At 38.3% G+C, this 21,362-nt stretch overlaps 1 protein-coding gene across 1 annotated transcript in view; it reads right to left on the bottom strand.

Annotated features, from left to right (window-relative positions):
* Positions 1-1,496: 1,496 nt before the first annotated feature.
* The window catches only part of SAMSN1 (SAM domain, SH3 domain and nuclear localization signals 1), a 141,942-nt gene continuing 122,076 nt past the window's right edge, over positions 1,497-21,362 (bottom strand). Inside the window, 4 exon segments of the mRNA XM_046002294.1 lie at positions 1,497-2,387; positions 13,739-13,889; positions 15,843-16,049; positions 19,125-19,276. Coding sequence (XP_045858250.1) covers positions 2,185-2,387; positions 13,739-13,889; positions 15,843-16,049; positions 19,125-19,276 — 713 coding nt within the window. The 3' untranslated portion in view covers positions 1,497-2,184.

The following is a 21,362-nucleotide window of genomic DNA, read 5'->3' on the forward strand; positions in this document are numbered from 1 at the left end:
AGGTCTAATACCAGGCACCAGAGATTACAAAGCTAAACAAAATAACCTCTGTCACAAGGAGATGGTGGTCTTGTGGAAAGATAAGTGCCTCTGAAATAGATAAAGTATAATAAAATGTTATAACCAAGAGAAATACAAGTTGCTATGGAAACCCAGAGGAGAAAACCAAAGGAAATCATGGAAGGCTTCACAGAGTAAGTGGCTTTTGTGATGAATCTTAAAACAGAAAACAAAGGGAGACACTTGGATATAAAAAAAATAGCAGGAGCCACTCCAGGAAAATAAATAGCATAAGAAAAGTCACAAAAGAAATTGTGAATTTGTGGAATTGCAAGTAGATTATAGATAGTGTAGAGTGAGAGGTGGGGGAGGAAAGAGATGATTCATAGGGTAGGTAAAAAATGGTTGAGAAGGACCTTATATATCCTGGAAGAAAGTTTAAAAATTATACTGAAGATAGTAAGGAGCTATAAATAACAACAACAACAACAACAACAACAACAACTTCAAGTGGAAGTCCATGATTTGATTTACATGTTGGACCTTTCTGGAGACTGTGTGGAGGATGGATTAAAAGGTAGGGCACTGGTAGAATAGGGGTCAGTTGGAAAGCTATTGCACTATTTCATAAAGGAGCTCATGAGATTCCAAAGCAAGACAGCGGCCATGGGAATGGATAGAAAGTCATGAATGGCAAAGCACTTCTAGAGGTAGGACTTGATTACATATTGAATCTGTGAGAATTGAATCTATGAGAAGGATATACATGAGATGATATGAGATATGATTTTCTGTGTGGGGTAACTGGTTGGGTATTGGCTTCACTGAAGAAAGAGCTTTGTTTGGAATAAAAAAACAGAGACAAATTTGTAGAGAAAAATCAAGAGATTTGGGTATGTTGATCTGAAGCTTCTAGAGTCCTATGTTGGACTCCTTTCCCCACAAATTTGAATGTTGAAGCATTAGCCCCCAATATATGGTATTTGTAGATGGTGTTTTGGGGAGATAATTAGGTCTAAGTGAGGATGTGAAAGTGGGGCCTTTGTGATTGGGTCAGTGCCCTTCTAAGAAAAATCACTCGAATTTGCTATCTCTGACGTGTGAGGACACGGTGAGAAGGCAGCTGTCTGTGAGCCAGGAAGAACTCTCATTAGAATCCAACCATGCAGCAACATGATTCTGAACTTTTGGCCTTCAGAATTCTAAAAAAATAAGTTTCTGTTGTTTAAGCCACCCAGTCTATGATATTTTATTATGGCAGCCTGAGCTGACTAATACATAGAAGTGTTCAGGAAGTTGGATAACACAGACCTGCGGTTCAGGAGACAGATGGAAGTGAGGTAATTCATTTGGGAATCACATATATATGTGTATATACATATATACATATATATATATATGCTGTATATCAGACAGACTATAAAACTGTCTGGTAATAGATTTTTTGTCTAGAGGTCTAATATAAAAATACATTTAAGTACTACTAGTCTGGAAAATAGCAAATGCACATAGTTCTTTTTATTATTTAAAATTAGGGTACTTCACAATTAAAAATATTTACAATTAAAGATGAAACATCTGTACAATTATTAAAATTCATTTTACTCAACGAGAGTCAACAGTATCTTGTTATCTATACTTTTATACCAGATAACAGTGAAGAAATTAACAAAAATAATTTCTAAAACTCCACTGTGGATCAGGATAAAATGTCTCCAGTATTAACTCATGCTTTCCCATTAAGTATAAAAATGAGTGTGAATACTGCTTGGACAGTTGGTTAAACAGACACCTACTTCATTACTATTTATTGAATAACAGACACAAATGCAAAACCAACAGGTATGAAAAAAGAGGAGTTTTTTTTCCTGCAGAATTTATCATTTCACACTTAAACAAAGCTGAATATAGCTTATGTCACACATATCAAAGACTTACACTATGCCTTTTCTAATACAGGCAAGTGAAATATTAACATGTAGCATTTAAAATAATAAATATACATACTATTTACAGTAATTGGGAATGTTAGAGACATGAACTATATAAAATCATTCAGATTAAAACACTTTCTCTTTAGGTTGTATCGCCAAATATTTTCTTTCTCTCCCATTTATTTGATCTTTTAGCTCAAGTAGAGTTAAAATGGAATGCGTTTGTAGATATATAGTTGAGAATGTGTGTTCAGTCACTTGGCTCTGTGATAGTAATCTTCCGTACCATGTCAGAGAGATTTTCAGACTCCAGATCTTCTTTGCCATTATCTGAATTTTCTGATGAGATATAACAACCAGAGTCCCTTGGGCAGTCGTCTAACTGTGACTTATTTAAGGAGTTGTCTGGGCTTAAGGATAGGGGCACAGATTCATCTTCTTGCTCTTGAATAGCTGTAAATGGAAAAGAGGGCAGCAGTTAGGAGAAGGCAAAACAAGTTTTATTCATGTACTCATTCGTCTTTGAGCTATTTTAACTGTACCAACCTTGACTTCATTACATTTGAAACTTCCGTGAGTAAACAATATATTTGTTTATTATAAAAGAGATATTTGCACTCAAATATTCAAGCCCTGCTTTCCTAGAAGACAAAGTTTGCCTCCCCCCCCTTTTTTTTTGCTCACTTGCAGTTTCATGGAATTCATGTGAACTGCTTGCATAAGCGAAGATCAATATGGACTCTCATTTTACATTAATGATAAGTTGCCAGAGAAAGCAGATTGTATCCACAGTTTGACTGATGCCTTGTCCAAATACTCCTTAAAGTAACATTAGAAAAAGTCATTTGTAGTTTAAATGTATAATCCAACTCAATAGTGATCTTTGTGGACAGTTCTAGAATCATGATAATGTGGAGTCATGAATAAAATATCTCTCTGGGCAACAACAGATAGTAGGACTTCAATTACTTGGAATTTAACTAAAAAAACTTAAAAAGTATCCAGAATTTTCCTATGTCTGCATTCACCAGAAAAATCAACATAGAAACCAGGTTGTTTTAGATAGTAAAACACCACCATTTTCGTTGACTCTGCCTTATTTAGTTTGTCTTCTACATCTTTATAATTCTGAAAAACAATTATTTATATTCAGATTGGTAACTGTTACCAAGTCAGTATTCTAGATTCAACAGACATTTTCTTTGAAAAAAAATTAATACTAGAGATGTAACAAAAGATATTTTGAAGAACCTAGGCAGCACTATGAAGTTCTAATCTTTTTAAGAAGGCTTTACCATCAGAGTTCTCTTGGTCAACATCAAGTTTCTTTCCTTGACTTCCCTGGCACGGGTAAATGTGTGCTTCCCCGCATCATGAGATGGGTTCCTCGGGGAGGAGATGTATCTCAGGCCACCACCCATCAGCCCTATCAGCATACCTAGTTCTTTCCCCTTCTACCCCCAGAGCTTCTCCATGTTAGACATTTGAATAACTCCACTTGGGAAGAACAGAACGCACCCATTAGGGGTGGGACAAGACCTCTGCCTTCAGAGACTATGCACTTCATCCTATTTTTGTGAGAAGAAAGTAAATCCCAACTCCAAAATTCTGGAAGAAGGAAACTGTAATTTTCCTCAACAGACTCTATAAAAGTAAAATGCTAAGTCATTTAGCTTTAGGAAATCCACCCTTTATCTTGTATACAGATACCCAGCTTCTTTAAATGCATTTTCTAGGCTTCAGATATGTTGCCAACATTATGTTCTACTATGTATCCAATTGTTATCAACATCCTTTACGAGAGAGAATTGAGCCGTGGTGCCCGAAGGCATCCTTGTGTGTAATGACTTCACATCTCCTCAGTGGATCTAGAACGGTACTCTTTTATGTACCACCCACAGAAGAACTGAGAAAAGAGTCACTTAGTTTTTGTACTCTGTGGTTTAGATGCGGAACACAGGTTGAGAAAGGTTGGGAAAAAATGATAAAGATCATTTTCGTCTACTCATCTTCAAACTGAATCATAACAGTTCTTTTACTCTTTTCCTCAAAGCTTTAATTTGCAACAATAAAACCACGCTTATGCCATTCTTCTGAATCTTCTCCCTGTTTGCACAATATTTTTTAACTGTGGATTCAAGTATCAGATATTTAAGTCCAGTGATGTTATAACAAGTTCTAGATATCAGGACCTTTAATTTTACTATGCATCGAATGTGACTGTTTAAAAATTTTAGCCACCATGAAGCATTTTCTCTTTACTAGTCTTAGCAACCTTTAAGTTTAGGGTGAAACGTCTTAATATCCATTAGTGTTTGTGAATATCAGTCATTCAATTTTGTTTCCAAAGCCTTCTGTTACAAAAAGACAGCACTGAAATGGGGCCTCTTTCTCTGAAGGAAAGATTTCTCCCCTGCCTCTGCTTTTCTGTCTTCTTGCCACTGAAGTGGAAGAACCAGCTCTGTGTTTCATTATCCAAGTGTTTCTGGAAAAGGCCAGAGAAGTTAGTCCTTTTGTAATGCTTACTGCTACATCAGCAGGGTTCACCATCCTTGGAATGTGATCCTAGGCCATCTTTCCCCAGATTATATTTGGGCCTATCACCTCGACACAAAATTAAAAGAACTAAGTTATTTCCCTTCAGACCGACATTTTAGACAGAACTTGGCATAGTAAAAATTGCTCCCAATACCATGTTCTATTTAGGCTGATTACTGATTGTGGGACACTCTTCAAGATATAAGACTTGGGCTTAAAGAGCTCTGATTTCCAAACTTAGTTCTTTTTCTTTCCAAAAATAAATACTTAGCTTGTTATTTTGTCTTCAGAAGCCTCTCTCCATTCCCCTCAAAGGGTAACAAAGTAAACAAACAATAAATGAAAATCTGACTTTAACAGAGAACAAATAGTTTTTAAATATTGGTAAGAAAATGTATTTGTTTTTATTTTTGCCTGAGAAGTGCTCTATCACCGTCCCCAAATTCTGGAATTGGTTTGTTTTAAATACAGGTTATTTATTATTGGAACCTTTTATCTGCAATTTTTATGGAAAAAGGGAAATAGTTTCTCAGTATGAAAGTTATGCAGCACAGCAATTTACAGGACAGCAGTAATTTGCTAAATGATTTCCTAGTGAAATGAAAACATGACTATGCCTCCTTGAATGCTTCCCACCAGGCTTGCAATAATTTTAGGCAGGTGATCAGCTGGAGCCCCTTGACTCTAACTATAAAAAGAAAAGGCAGGTCATTATGTTATATTATGGAAATGAAAGCTATATAGCATTCAGTTTTTGTGTTTGGGGGGTTCAGGGTTTTCCTTCTCTTGTTTTATTTTTTGTTGTTTTTTCCGTCCTGACGCTAATGACTTCCAGATTGGCACAAACCTAGGTCTTGTACTATGGGTACTTTTTCCAGCACAGGGGATAAATTCAGGCTATTATGTCCACATTTTTTTTCTAAGTCATTTAGTCCCTCCATGTGGCCATGAAACAGAGTAAAGCTAACTGACCTACCTAGAAATTGAAACTATAACCTTCATCAGTTTTGGCCCATGGTCCAATCATCTGAGCTAACCAGGCAAATAACACATTGGAATAAGAAACAGTTTGCCTCCAAAATTACAGACTTACCCTATGAGATATGAGTGCACCTTTTTTTTATCTCAAAATGTTTCTGATAATATGTTAAGTTAAAAAGAACAATATATATGATTAAGTATTCTATTACTAAAATTATGTGAAGACCAAAAGACTTATGCATATAATTTACAAATGAAAGTGTTAACATTTTAGATAGATTTTCTCTATATTTCTCACATCACCTATAATGTCTTATATTTCAATTAAAAAACAACAAAAAATTAAAATGGTATAGTTTTTCAGTGAAGCCCCTGCATGGTTTGCAAATCTTCCAAAGGCTATACACTTTCAAATCTAGGTATATTGGAGAATTATTAAACAATTTGAAAAAGGGTGTCTCTTGTTGCTGGCAGCTAACAGCAGACATCATCAGAATGCCAGAAAGCAACCCCAAACATTTCTGTACTCTATATAATGAGAACAAAATTAGGTTAAGTTAAGGTTAAGAATAATTAGGTTAAGAAGAAATTATTTAGGAAATATTTTGTCATAAAGAACTCATTTGAATATTAAAATATTTTATTTCTGACCCAGATTTTTATGGAATCATGTAAAGCCCGTGGCTCAACATTTTAAGATAGTCATCAATAAAGATAAAAAGTGGCATGGTGATTAAAACAGAAGACAGCTAATATAATTATTCATAAAATAATTATATTGGAATTGTGACATTTAATTAATTAAGTATAGGTAATCTCAATTATAGTAAATGTGAAGAAAGCTTTAAAGAATTCAAACTAAATCCTCATTGTGGGAAAAAGAGAGAAATCTGTCCTATATTCACATAGATTTCTTTCTCAACTTTCTTCACCCAAGTATTCCAGATTTTGACTTTACTGTCTTGTGTGCCTTATGTATGAAGCTTTTGTTTCTTTAGGCTCCTGTTTCTTTGGGGAAACCATAAAATAATGCAATCTACAGGGCACAAGAAAATGCCTGGCCAATGCAAGTGCTCAGTAAGCAATTTTTTAAATAAAAAGATTGCGATGTTTAGGTTAATTAAAGGAAATAGGTATTAAAGATCAAATAAGAAATTTTGTTGAAATTCAAATGAAGATATCTCTTGGCTCTTTGAATTATTGTCCCCTTCTTCTCTCCTGGTGCCATCTTCAAAGAGGAAAAACCAAGCCTATGTCATCCTCTCTGAGGATTGCTCAAAACCCCAGCTTCATGTTGGAGCCCCACTTGGGTCACTCAGAACAAAACTCAGACATTCTCTAGGTATCTACGGCTGTATTTATTTGTCCAGAGGCAGTGTTGTTCAAGGACCATTCAGTAGACAATATGGCACAACTCTAGGTTATTTCTGATTTCATCTTAAGCCCATCCTTAAATCACCTGAATGTGTTAGTTTTATAGTAATGACTTTTTGGTATTCATGTCATTTGGAAAAACAACAAATGGAAAACAGAAATCCCTTCATGGAATAACAACCAGTTGCTCTTGTTTTCCTGAGGTCATGAGAGAACAGGAGTTGAAATGATGCTTCCTGTTTTTGAACATCTCTCTTTGCATCTTTTTTTTTTAAGATTTTATTTATTTATATGACACAGAGAGGGAGATCACAAGTAGGCAGAGAGGCAGGCAGAGAGAGAAAGGGGGAAGCAGGCTCCCCGCTGAGCAGAGAGCCTGATGCGAGGCTCAATTCCAGGACCCTGATATCATGACCTGAGCCGAAGGCAGAGCCTTAACCACCCCGGCGCCCCTCTCTTCGTGTCGTAACAGCATAATCTACCTTCTGATGAGATACAGGCCAGGGACTGAATCTTTGCACTCCCATTCACAGCAACCTCCCCTTGTACCGTGCCGACTGCTTCGGTAAGGGCAGAGGCACACTCATCGGAGATGTAACTGCTCAGCACCAGCAGGGGTGCCACTCTTTGCAACTAGACACACCTGTGGAAGGCTTTGGTCCCAGGAAATATTTACCTTTGGTTGAGTTGTCATATTGGACCCATATTGATAAAATATTTTAAGTAAGATTAAAAACTATCATTATATATTGCCTCTTTAGGAGCTGTGGAACATCAGTTTCATTTTTCTTATAGATTAAATTATTGAGATGGTGGGAAACAACCTAATTTCATGATTTTAAAAAATTATTATTTGACAAAAATAGGGTTATCCTGCATGTTACTGATCTACAATTTGCTTTTACCATTTAATGTGTCTGAACGTGTATTTTTTTTTTTTTAAGTTTATATATTAGAGAGAGAGAGAGCATAAGCAGGAGATTCGGGAGAGGAAGAAGCAGACTCCCTGCTGAGCAGAGAGTCTGATGCGGGGTTGGATCTCAGGACCCTGGGATCATGACCTGAGCCAAAGGCAGACACTTAACTGACTAAACCATGCAGGTGCCCCGTTTTAAACATATTTTTATGTCAGTACGCATTATATTCTCTTAGTATCTTTGTAGGACCTTGTTTGCATATACTAATTAATTTAACAAATCAATTACTGATGGACGTTCACACTTTAAAAGTAGTAAGAGTTTAACTCGCAGTTTTAGCATTTGTATGTTGAAGTTCATTAAATTCCTAAAACTGGAATTTCTGGATACAAAAGTATGCACATCTCAAACTTTGATAGGTTTTACATTATTGTCCTCTAGAGATGTACTCATTTACACTCTTGCATATACACTGGCATGCACAGTGAGCAACCACACAACATAGATCTTGACAACCCATCCCAACACCCATCTGCCTACTACAAAAACTTTTATCTGTGAGGCGGGATTGCTAGGGACTTAAGGTTTATAATCAGAAAAAAGCTTCCTTATGATTTACAAATCTCTTTATTCCCTCCGTGTTAATTCATTCTGCAAGATTTTGTTGTTTTGTTGTTGCTGGGTGTTTTTGTTTGTTGTTGTTGTTGTTGTTTTTCATTCTACAAGCATCTGTAAACCACCTACTCAATGCAAAGCACAGCGGGAGGGGCTTTGGGGAAGGCACGTGGTAACAGAAGATTCAGTCTTGTTCGAGTAGGGTAATCATTACAAAGCACCCCTAGCGCAGCATCATAGTGCAATATAAAAACAAGTGCCTTAGGTGACTGGGGTGACAATTCTATGGCCTCTCCCCTCTGGGCACTGTTCTCTGATAGAAGATTAAAAATGTTTCCATTTCATTTTATTTTTTGTATTATACGGAATATGGCATCAATCATAAATTAAATTTTGCGGTGGCCCCCCCCCAAGATTTAATTTGGGTAAAACCAAAAAGAAATCTGAAGAGACTGAACTGCATAAAGCTAAATGGCTACAACTAGAGATATATGTAAAATACATATTTATAAATACATAAACGTCAGATGCCCATGTGCCTTCTCTACTGCGTGTATGCGGATGATTAGCCTGCATTTCTTCAAAGCTGCACGCTTCTGGAATCTAGATTCCCATCAGATGGCAGGTGGGTTGGAAACACCAGGCCTGCATGTCAGGGGCTGGGGCACCAGGCTACCCTGGCACACTGTCAGGCCAACTGCTGGACTGCTGCTTGGCGTAGCTGCAGATCTCCCCTGCTGGCAGCTTGTGCTCCAGGCTCCTGGCTGGGACCTGCCTCTTGCCCTGTGTCGTTTTAGGCAGGTAGGCAGGCAGGAAGGCACAACTGGGGATAGTTGAGCAACGTGGAGCTGCTGTGACCACAGCTGGTGCCAGCAGCCTGGCACACAGCCCCCCCTCCCTCCTCTTCACTGAGCGCCGCAAACAAAGGTCGCAGCTCCCTCAAATACGTGATCCGTGGCTTCTAGGACAGTTTGCTCCTTCAGTTACTAAGTCTTTTTTTTTCCCCCACTGATTTAAAATTTAATTGTTCCTCTGCTTCTACAGAAGACAAGATATTTCCATCACATGTTTTCCCTGAGGACAATAGAACGCATTCTCATAGACACACTTTTAAGACACATCAAAGTGCCTCTAAATGTGGGAAAAGAGGAACAAGTTCAGAATGAAGAGAAAATATTTACTATTAATAGCAGTTAACTCTCTGATTATTTGCAAGAAGCATTTATTAGCAAGGCAAAGGGGTCCTGAAGGTTGTGTTTATGAATAACACACGCACGAACACACACAGACACACACACATTCTCTTTTCTTCCTGGGAATCTTTATTCAAACAATTTAAAAATTGTTTAAAATTGACAAACCATTTTAAAATTCAGGTGATAAATAGAGAAAGCCTAATGTGCACCAAATAAACAGATTCTGCTCTTTTGCTCCTTCAAAAGCCGAGGTTCACCCCAATTTTTTCTTCTCCGTCTAGCCTCATCTAGATTCCCAGCTGGGGGAGCCCGTGACCTAATTCTGCTCTCTCCTCAGGCAACACAGGAGCAAGTTCAGAATATCTTGGTATTGGCCTTGGCGGGATTGCAGAACCCCAAAGTCCTTATCCTCTAATCCTGTAATCAGCGCTAACACCACTCACCAGCCCTTCTATCAGCTTGTAGGAGAAACAACTTTACCTCCTGTCAAGCGATGGCCTAAAAAGTTTAATCCAGTTTTCGTGTTCAAGGTCAGAGTGGGTACAATGCTATCTGTTGTGGCCTAAGAGAAAAGGAAAGTTGCTTTCCCTAAGTATTAGGTTTCTGGTTTGGTCCCTGTCCCACTGCCCCCCCCCCCACCCTCTTGGTCCCTGTCCCACTGTCCCCCCACCCTCCAGATGTATTGGTCCCTCCAGATGTATTAAAGGCTCACATGGGACTTGCAGTTTTTCCTCCAGCATCTCAAAGTTTTAACTCTTGCCCTGCAAACAGGTGTCCACTCTCCTTAATTTTTATATTGAAGGGTTGGTAAAGCAAAAGTTTCCAGTTCCCAATCTTAGGAGGCACTGAAGCTTTAAACTAGGCATTTATGGACATTCCCCAAACTATCTTCAATGATCAAGACCTAAAATCCTGGCCAATTTGCATGCTCCATTCTTAACACACACACATACACACACAAAACTATTTTTAACCCAAGACTGTGACATACATTTGTTTTTAATAATATCTTAGTTTTATATAACCATATATTCAAGGTCTTTATGATTCAAGGTACATGAAGGTTGTGCATTTAATCTTGAGCATGGTGGTAGGAGATATGATTCACAGAGTAGAGGATAGATAAAAATAAGCATGCACGGCAGCAGCACGGGGCCGAATCATCAGAACTCACCATCTTATCAACACATAGAAGTCATTCTTCTTTATTTCTTGAGCAAAGCAGTTTCATATAAGACAAATAGCTTTCAGTCAGGATAGCCTAACATGCAATATGCATCTTTTTGACATGTATATTCTAGTACTACTTTAGACCGTAAGATGAAAATAAGAAAAAGCTCAGGGTTGGGTGTTGACAAGAAACACTGGTTGCATCGGCATTTTCTATTTTTCATCCCCCAGCATTTGGCTCGGTGTGTGTTCATGTGTACATTACGGGCTATTGTTAAATGATCAACTTTTAGTGACTTTCAAATACCATTTTCCAATGTCTTATAAGGGAAATAATTTGGGGGACTCGTACTTTTTTATATCACGCTTTGGAGATACTGCGTTTTGTTTCCAGGGTACAGTAGAATGTGTTTCTAATAGGTGTGGGAGCCTGGGTTTAGACTTGTGACCTTGAGAACGCTACTTAGCTACTCTGGTTTTGGTTTCCCCATCTTGCAAAGGAAGCACTTGGGTCAGATGGTTTTTCAAACTGCACCTAGCTCTCATGTCTATCGTTATCTATACGTCATTATTTTTTTATTCACGTAGAAAGGAGAGGGGAGATGAGGGAGGGGGACTGAAGAAATTAAGTGGATACCACACACGGACCAAGCCTCCAGCCCTGGACCGATCTTCCTGCTCTGGGTCCAGACTGAGCACTGTTTTCATGGCTAAAAACCTTTCTCACCCAGGCTCTCTGGCCCTTCCTATCCACCAGCACTGTTGCAATGCAGCCATAGCTGTCATGAACCTTTCAGGCAGTAATGTTGTCGCAAGGTTTCTGTTCTCACTTACGTATGGACTTCCACTTTCTGAGATGAAAAACTGAACTGAAGCTCCTGAGAAAGCTGGCACAGTAGAAAACTTCAATTTTCAGATATTCATTGTTCTTTCTATATTTGCCAGTTTGCATGTGTGGAAGAAAGAACTTGGATTTTTATAGCAGGCTGCCTCTGATTAAAACTTCAGCTCGGCTACTTAGCTAGCTGTTTTTGGCCTCTTTGAAATTCATCTCTGAAATGTTTTCTCATCTGTGAAATGGACAAAATCCCTATATAGATGGTATGATCATAGAAAAGCAATGTCTTTACAAGCGCTCGAAAAATATCCTTTTCCCTCCCTCCACTTCAACATCAAATTATTCTGGAGGATATTGACAATGATACTACGCATTACCAATTCCAAGAAATCTACAGGATCTTTTTCTTAGCCTGACATGACTTAGTGCGGAACCACATTTTGAAATGACAAGATGTGAAAGAAACTGCCTCATTTACCCCAGAGATTCTGCTACGTCAGTTTACACGGATCAGGACTGTTGGGCTTGTACTATTGAGGAAACTGGCTGCCTTCTTACGCTTGACCTTTGTCTGCCTCTGTGAGCTCATCCCCCTCCCCTCTCCCCACAACATCAAAGAATGCCCGTGAACGCCTAGGCCTAAGATGGGGTAACTTCTGCAGGTGTCAAATTAGCCTTATGTGCGGAAGCTCTTTGAAGAGGACAAAGCTCTATGCAAGCTCAAGACAGCGAGTAAGAAAAAAGTGAGATGCGGTTTCCAAAAAAGTAAATTTATTCCTGCTAGAGAAAAGGCCAGTGTAGAAACACGTGTTGTGTAACTATGCCCATTTTGGAGCATATGAGACTGGATGTGGGAAAACCTACTGAGAGACGATCAGGAGGCCTGGGTCCTAAATACGACTCTCCTCCTTGCTCTCCATCTGGGCTGTTATTTGTAGAAAGTAGAGTAGCATCACAAACACCAGTCCCGGCTCTCCACAACTCACTACGTGTGTGAGCTTGGACGAGTCACTTATATCTCCATTTCTCATTATAAACACAGGACAGTACTCTCTTAACTTGCAAAACCATGGAGCACATTAAAGAAGATAATACATGTAAAGATCTTGGCTCAAAGTTTGACTTGGAGAACAGGTTCAAAAAAGTAGTTAATGATCATGAGTGATATTATTTTTGAACGAGAAAGCTGGATTAGATGATCTGAGTTCTTTTTGTTCGTTAAAAGTCACTACATCCCGGGGCGCCTGGGTGGCTCAGTGGGTTAAGCCTCTGCCTTCGGCTCAGGTCATGATCTCAGGGTCCTGGGATCGAGTCCCGCATCAGGCTCTCTGCTCAGCGGGGAGCCTGCTTCCTCCTTTCTCTCTGCCTGCCTCTCTGCCTACTTGTGATCTCTCTCTGTCAAATAAATAAATTCTTTAAAAAAAAAAATCACTAAATCCCTCTTTCTTCCTTACAAAATATTCCTTGTGGAGTTTGGTACATCCTGAGCTCAGGGTTTCAGAAGCCGGACCGGATTCAGAGAGAAGAGTGTTCAGATTGGTCAATGGTAGCGCCAAAAGCTATCCTGTCTTTACAAACCCAGTTGGTAAGTGAATGTGCACGCATTACTCTATCTTCAGTTGATACTTATAAATACAGAGAACCGTCTCAGATAATAAAAGTGAGTGCTGAATATTTTTGCAAGCTATTATAACGTTTTGAAAGCATACTATAAACACATACAAGATGTGACTATATGGTAATGAAATGAATTTTCCTGTGTGGGGCGAAGGCTCATTAGCTTAGAGCTATGCTCGGCGCTGTTCTACAAAAGTTGCATATGACATTTCTCACTAATGGCTCATGCTGTCACTAAATATTTGTCTCTAACTCCCTCAGTCTTTGGGAATGCAGACATCCTCTTGTGGATAAATTAATAGCTCTGCAGACTCTAAATGAGATGCCCAGAAAAGTCTTTCCATTTTCTGAGTCCAAGAAGGGAAAAAAGTCCTCTTCCTAATTATAGACTTGACCAGAGTTGTTGTTTCCAAATAAATAAGAAAATACTTATTTTATGGGAAAGAATGCTTGATAGGATTCTCCGTAAACAAAACTGGGGCTTTGTTTTTAATACTTTTACTATTTACATTTAACTGTGATTTTCAGCTAAGGAGAAAAGTAAGGGTGCACACTTACTTTCTTCGTCAAGGAGATTTTCGGCAGCCGATAGTAATCTCATCCTGTCTTCTGGGTTTTTAATATTTAATTCAATGAGATGACTCTCTTTTATGTCTTTTAAATCTTCTAGGGTCTCATAACCATTGAGTAAAAGTGTTGAGGTATATTCCTATGGGGCAGAAAAATACATATAATATAAACTAGTCAGATTCAAATATTTTATTTTGAGTTCTCTTTAGGTTTCAAGAAAATGGAGAAGTGCGTATGGACACCAAAGGCACCAACAGAACTTTTGCTTAGCTTTATTTTACTCTGTACTAGTTCTCCACATATGAACTCTAGGGCATTTATAAGAGTATGTTGGAGAATTCTCACCTTCTGGAAGGACAAATGTAAAGAAGAAATAATTACCTTAAGTTGTGCAGTGCTAAATCATGGATCAATTAAAGAGCGGAATCATTCATCCCATTTGGCACTTCTTCACTTCTCAAATAGCTCAATCGACAAAGCTAGCGTGTCCTTACGTCTATCAATAAAATGCCTCTAAAAGAGTAATTGTAGTAATATTTCTGAATCTACATCTTTTCTTGCTTGCTGGCTTGCAAAAATAATTTACCCCCACTAAAGTCTTGGGATAGTTTAAAAAATGAATTTGAAACAGGCAGAGAACAATAGACTTAGCATTTGGCGAAACTCATTATATAAAACTAAGGAATTCCAGACTTTCTATTTAATTAGAAGTTTTTATTAACCACCGTGGTTATAAAGGCACTGTGGCTGGGAAAAATATTTTCCCTCAAGTTTTCTCTTCTCAGCATGTATAGTTTGATCATTTGCATCAATAGATATGAATTAAAATTCACAGGCTTCTGATTTCTGAGTCTGTATGTTATTTATGTAACCTCTGTTCTCTCTAACAGAATAAAAATGCAAAGGGAAGTTGAATGCTCTACAACTTCCTCAAAACTTCCTTCCATTTTACTTGATCATCATTTCAATATCCCTAGTTTTAAGTAATCAGGAATAACTACCAGCCCCTTTTACCAAAAAAAAAAAAAAAAAAAAAAAAAAAAACCAAGCAAGTGAGAGAGAGAGAGAAAGAAAAAGCACCACTTCTTCACCACTTCTTTTAAAAATATGTCTCTTAGGAGCACTGAATTAGAACCGAGAAACCAAAGTCCCCATTCTGACATAACCATTCGATTATGGCTTCTTGAGTAAGTTATTTCACTTCCTTACACCTTGGTTTTCTCATAGGTCACAGAACACACAAAAAGAAGAAGTAGGTTTGAAACTTGTACTTCATCCAAGCAGTACCCCATCGGGGGGGTGGGGCGGGGGCAGTGGCACCAAAAGTAATATAGGAAGGCCTAGGTCATGTGTCTACAGACAGGAGTATAACTAGATAATTCAGGAGAAATAATTAAGGAAAGTTTAATTGGTTATTGCCTTGATGAGTTTTGAAAACTCTCAAAGTACTGCTGCATTAATATTAGAAATGGATTGCAAAACAGTAAATTGAGTGAGGCTAGGTAAATTGCATGTACACATCATTGAACAAGGTAGATATTTCATAAAAATTTTGCTAATATAACAAGAAAATAATTGGATTATAAATACAGACAACACAATTTCCTTAACATAATCATCATGGGGACTTAATGACCACTATTTCCTAACAAATTGCTTTTGAAACAATTATATTTAGTTATCTTCTCTTGACTTGCTTTTGATCTCTGCCCTACAGAAAATGTAATTTTCTTTCCATATTTTCCTTTCAATTCTCTGGATTTTTACCTTTAATTTCATACTCTCTGTATCATTCTCATTTACATGTTTTCTCTGGACCTTTTATTCTCCCAGGTATTTCTCATTTTTCACAGCACTTTCTCAACATTAATCTCTACTGTCACTGCTAAGTACCATTAGAGTTTAGTCCAAAGGAGGTTATATCAAGACCTGTTCTTGTGTAATAAAGGTAATAAAGGAGAAATAAGAAGTCTTCTTGGAAAGCAGATTTTCCTTTGCTGTAAGCCCTATATTTTTTTTTAACACCAATTTATTCTCCTTATTTATTCCATCCAGATACCACCAGAATCAAGTAGGTCAGAGGTTTGCTAACCTGAAGGTTAATCTTCTCTAGGAACTCCTGCAGAGTCTTGGGTTTTTCCTTTCCACTCTTTCGGTGTGCCTTTATTTTCTTGGGAGCTGCTTCCTCTTCAGAGATGACATCCACATAAATAAATTTGAAGTTTCCCACCTTATTGTTCAACATCCCTGTCCACATCCCCATTGGCGTTTTGCAGATAATGTCTATGATGTCTCCTTTCTAAGGACAAAGAAATATACCCATCAGTTTTCAGAGAACTTTGGTGCTATGACAATTAGTAGAAAGAATGGAATCACAGAAAATTAGAATGAGGGAATATGATAAGGGAAGTTACTTATAGCAGAAATAAATCCAAAAGAAAATTTACTTTAAAAGTTTAAGGGAATTATTTGCTAGTAATAACGAAGAACACTTCAACAAGCTTGAAGAAAAGGTCCTACATGCATTTGATGACATCTTTATGGTTTTGGTATATCAATTTATGTACTTATAATTGTAGGGCACAATGGAATTTACAAAATACTTTTGCATATAGTGAATCATTTAATGCCCATGACACACTACTTAGGTACATATACAAGGTATCTATTCTAAATATTATAGAAAAGGAATGCAACAATAACTTCCCAGAGCAACTGGCAATCAGTTGTCTTAACTCAAAAATGATGCCCTCTTCATTCATCTTGTCAAAGCAATAGACATATAGCAAAGCTCAAGCCACCATTCCTGGAGGGGTTCCCACATGGGGAAGGGGAAGAAAAAGAAGTCTATCTCTGTCCACGATTCTAGTTCATCTGAAAAATTTATCTACAGTAAAAAATAAACCATCGAAAGTATTGCATTCCTCTAAAATAACGAAATTATTAGACCTTCATACATCTAAATATGTAACAAAAGTATGTGTGTGTGCACCACGGACAAATTATACTACTGAATTATTTTAGAGAAGATAATACTTAGACTGAGCTTCTTAACAATGTTTGGATTGTATGAATGAATGTATGAATGAAGCACATTAGGATGGACAAACCAGTTGGTCTTTTTCTTTATTCACATCTTAGACTCTAATTGGCTATAGGCTGCCAGTTACTGGCAAGAGTAGAAAACCCCTGAGGTACTTCTTTGTAAAGAAAATTGATTTCTACCCAAATAACAGTGCCTACATTTAAAAGTCATATTTCCTCCTTTGAGACTTGTAAGTTTCTACCCCAGAGAGAATATTATAGATTCTGATATTGTTGCTTTTTTAGGGGACTACCCTCAAATAAACAAAACATTAAGTCGGCTACTAAAAATGTTTTTTTCCTCACGTTCTACGAATATGTAATCTTCCATCTAAAACACACGATGTATTTTTAATAGTAGGATTCAATGTGATTAAAAGATTTGATCTTTCTGATGTGTGATCATCTGCCTGTCTGACCCTATAAGCTATTTGTCTAGTTCTTCCTGCCTTTAACCATGGAGAATTGAATCTGGGCTAGATGGGATCAGCTAAGCAGACCTAGAAAATCCCCAGAAGCTCTAGGGGAAATTTCTAAGCATGGGAGCTCTCTGCTGCATCCTTCCTATTATCCTCTAAACTTATAAAAAAGTATACATTCCAGGAAAGCCCACAGGTCACCAGCGAAGACCCAATTTCATTGCGGATAAGACCCTTCATATAAACAATGGCATGCAATCCCCAGTGGTAACTGTGGGATTCTTAATGTGTCCTACAAGAGCTCTACAAATATCACCTTAGGCACCACAAGCGGTGGGGCACTGACATGGTATTATAGGAAAGGCGAAAGCTCTCCCGAGCCTAAATGTGTTCAATTTATTCCCTTCTACACCCTCCCCCAACAATGGTTACTAGGCTGCAAATATTCCTTCCCCAAGACTTAAACTTAGATTTCAAAGCATTCATAGAAATGACTAAGGAGCTAACTATGGAAAATAACGTTTTCCTCATTCTCCCGCTGAGCTTAGTCTGATTTGTTACAAAAGAAGGGATAAAGAGAAGAGCAGAGTGTCTTGAATGTTAAATCATAACATCAATACTTCATAACTTGTCATAATTACTGGTTAACATTGGCTTGGTGATGATAGTAGAGAAAAGTCATAATTCTGTCCTTTCAGCTATACCAGTTTGTGTTACTAAAAGGAATAATTTAACATGTATAAAATACTTCAACACCAAACCTTCTAGTTATATGATTGTAACAGCACCTCCCCTCTTGTGTGAGTAGGACTATGAAAACAATGGATTTCACACCCACGATTATGTTGTATTATATGGCACAAGGGACTGTGCAGATGTAATTAATGTCCCAAATTAGTTAATTTTGTAATTAAGAGGGAGATTATCTGGGTGTTTCTGACTTTATTAGGCAGGAGCTTTTAAAAATAAAGAGATTTGAAACATGAGTGAACTTTTCTCCTGCAGGCTTTGAAGGAGGAAACTGCGATGTTGTAGAGAGGACATGGCTGGCAACCTCCAGGGCCCGAGAGTGGCTCCCAGGCAACATCCAGCAAGAAAGCAGGAGTCTCAGTCCTACAACTACAAGCAACTGAATTCTGTCAATAGTTGTGAATTTGGAAGAGGACCCTGAGCCCCAGGTAAGATTACAGCCCCAGCTTTCACCTTGATTTTAGCCTCGTGAGACCTTAAGCAGGGAATGCTGTTGGACCATGACTAAATGTTTGACCTGTAAAACTGTGAGGTAATCATTTGTGTTGTTTAAATTCCCTGAGTTTGTGGAAATTTGTTATGTGGCAATAGAAAACGAATATAGAGAATCAGAGGTAAGAAGAGGGAATTCATGAGGGAATAACACTGGGAGAGAGATGTCTGGTTATTCATAGCAGCCAACTCTAGTACTGAAGTTGCCCAGCCAAGGCTGGTTCCCAAGGGAGTTGCTGTGAGGGGCTCTTGCCTGATAGTGCCATCTTTTCTCCTCCTTCTCCTTCTACTCCAGGAAGTAGCAGGCAGAGCTGGGCACCTCCAGTAATCTGTGAGGCTTCTGGTTTTCAGAAAAATGTAGACAATTTCTTCTCCTCAGACAGGTTCAGAATCTGCATTATCTACCTAACAGCAATTTATGCTATAGCCTCGACAGACCAATTCCCCTAGCCCGCCTCGAGTGTTTTGTTCATATTCTTGCCACAGTAACCCATTCCTCCGTTCTAGTGCTGGGGAGAACACACTCACCACCCCTCCCCCCGCAGTTCCCACGGCTTGCACTTCCTGACGCAGACCATACAACCAGTGCTAGACAAACCAGACAGAATGCAGCTATGACGTACACACACCTTGATTTTGAGGGAGTCAGTGTCATAGGGGCTTGGTGTAAAATCAGTATGTACTCTGGCTCGGCCACAGAACGGTCCAGAGTAGGGGACGTCATCATCAAGTCGAAAGCTATCGCGGTTACTCGTACCGTCTGAACAGCTTGTTATTCCACCTGATGAAAGCAAAGCAGAGGTTGACAGTTCTCACGGAAGGTTCGTAACATTTTGAACCAACATCTGGATAGAGCTAAGCGGGGATCATGCTGAAGCACTGGACGCCAACCTTCTGAGGGAGCTCTAAATGATGGATTCCTATTTTTTTCTGACTCCCAGTCACTCTCCATCAGTGGCCTTTGTCCTCTGAGCCATTCTGTACTTTCTCGAGTCAATCCAGCCATTCCTTCCTCAACCACTAACCCAAACACCCTCTCACTTCAGTCTCTGTGATCTGACCCAGTAGCAAAGTGTTTTGAGCATTGAACACTTGCTAAAGAGGCAGACGATGCAGACTTAACTTCCTGTGCAGGCCAATTAATTTTGTACTTGTAAACAAAGACAAAATCCTATAGCAACAGTTTGATCCTTATGTACTACGGATCACAAATGGTCAAAGCATAAGACCCTATTAGGGCTTACAGCAAAGGAATATATATATATATATATATATATATATATATATATATATAGTTCCCTATTCTAATCACAATGTAGCTAGAATGCTCTCCCAAACATCCTATTACGTACCAAAAGCCATTTTGAAGCAACATCTCTATGCATAAAAGGTAGCATTTTTGCTTGTGTGAATTTGAAGCAAAGAGAAAGTGTGTTCCAGTGTCTGTCCTTCCTTGTGGTTCTAAACTTTCTAAACTGGGCTTTTTAAATTACTCCGAATCCTTGTTCTATGGTCCTTTTCCTTCTGAGTTTGAACCTCAAGGGAGAGAAAGAAAAGAGATTCCATTTCTTGCTGCCTACAGGAGGGGGGCAAGAATGGCTCCCAGTGGAAGTAGCTCTCAGTTTCTCCACCACTCTCACCACTCTCCACTCCTTCCACTTTCTCCTTCAGGGAGGCCTCTCAGTGCTCTGTTCAATGATGAAACAGTCCTGGTTTCTCTACTATTTAATCAAATAATTATGGAAATAAGGTAAAGAACCTTAACATATTGAATATAAACCATTGTAAGAAAGGGTGAGTCGCATGTAATGGCAAAAATTAAGTTGTATATGGCAACAGATAAGTGGGCCACCATCTCCTTATACCTTCTTTGCACGGCCACCCCTGGCCCTGGCTTTTCATTGTACATCCCAGTTAATAAAATTCTACCCACATTCAGCATTACAATTTAGAATTTTAAAACTTCCAGCAGAAGGGAATACTAATGAAATCTGAATTTCACACATGCAAAAATATATCCTTCAAATGTTCTACATTAGTTTTTTTTTCTCCTTTCTTCACAAAATAACTCTTCTTCAGCCAATAGGAAAAGTAGGAATAAAATTCAGGATATCTGAAACATCTGGTATTTGCGATCTATCTTCAAGTAACAGAAGCAGTTGATTAAAAAGGAAATGGCAAATAAACCTTGCAAAAAAAGAAAACATTTAAAAGCCCTGAAAAGATCAGAGGGGTGTGTAACAGTGTACATAAAAAAGTTAAAAGGCCCCCTGCGGTATCCGTAGTTCCTTCCAGATAGCAGGATATGTGACTAAAACCTGAATGACTTCCTTCTTAGAAACAATGGTTTTAGAAAATCCTTGTTGAACACATGCCACTTCCTTCCTGTCACCTAACTGGCCATATTTCTTCTATTTAGCATTTACACAGTATTTCATTCTTTACTCACTCATACTGGATGGACACCTAAAAAGTGAATGTGAGAAGTGTTGCACACGTCCTGCTCTTTTCAGAATACTTCGGGCAAAAGGGAACAGAAAGGAAGGAAAAAAGTGAGAGGGGACAGGAGAGAGAAAAAGGAAAGAGAAGAAAGAAAGAAAAGAAAGGAGGGAGGGAAGAAAGAAGGAAAAACAGGAGAAGGAAGGAAGAAAGAAGAAGGAGAAAAAAAGGAGGAACAAAGAGGAAAGGAAAGGAAGGAGAAAGGGATGGACGGAAGAAGAGACAGAGAACAGGATTTCATTTATCTGAATATGTCAAGTCATTTAAGATTTTGACTCAAGATAATGCTAGTTCTCCTAAGCAAACAATTTTATTTTAGGGATGCAGATTTAGTCACCCAAGATGATTTTTTTGAGGCATATCCCCAA

The sequence above is a fragment of the Meles meles genome, chromosome 4 (assembly GCF_922984935.1).
Source record: "Meles meles chromosome 4, mMelMel3.1 paternal haplotype, whole genome shotgun sequence".
Classification (NCBI taxonomy): Eukaryota; Metazoa; Chordata; class Mammalia; order Carnivora; family Mustelidae; genus Meles; species Meles meles.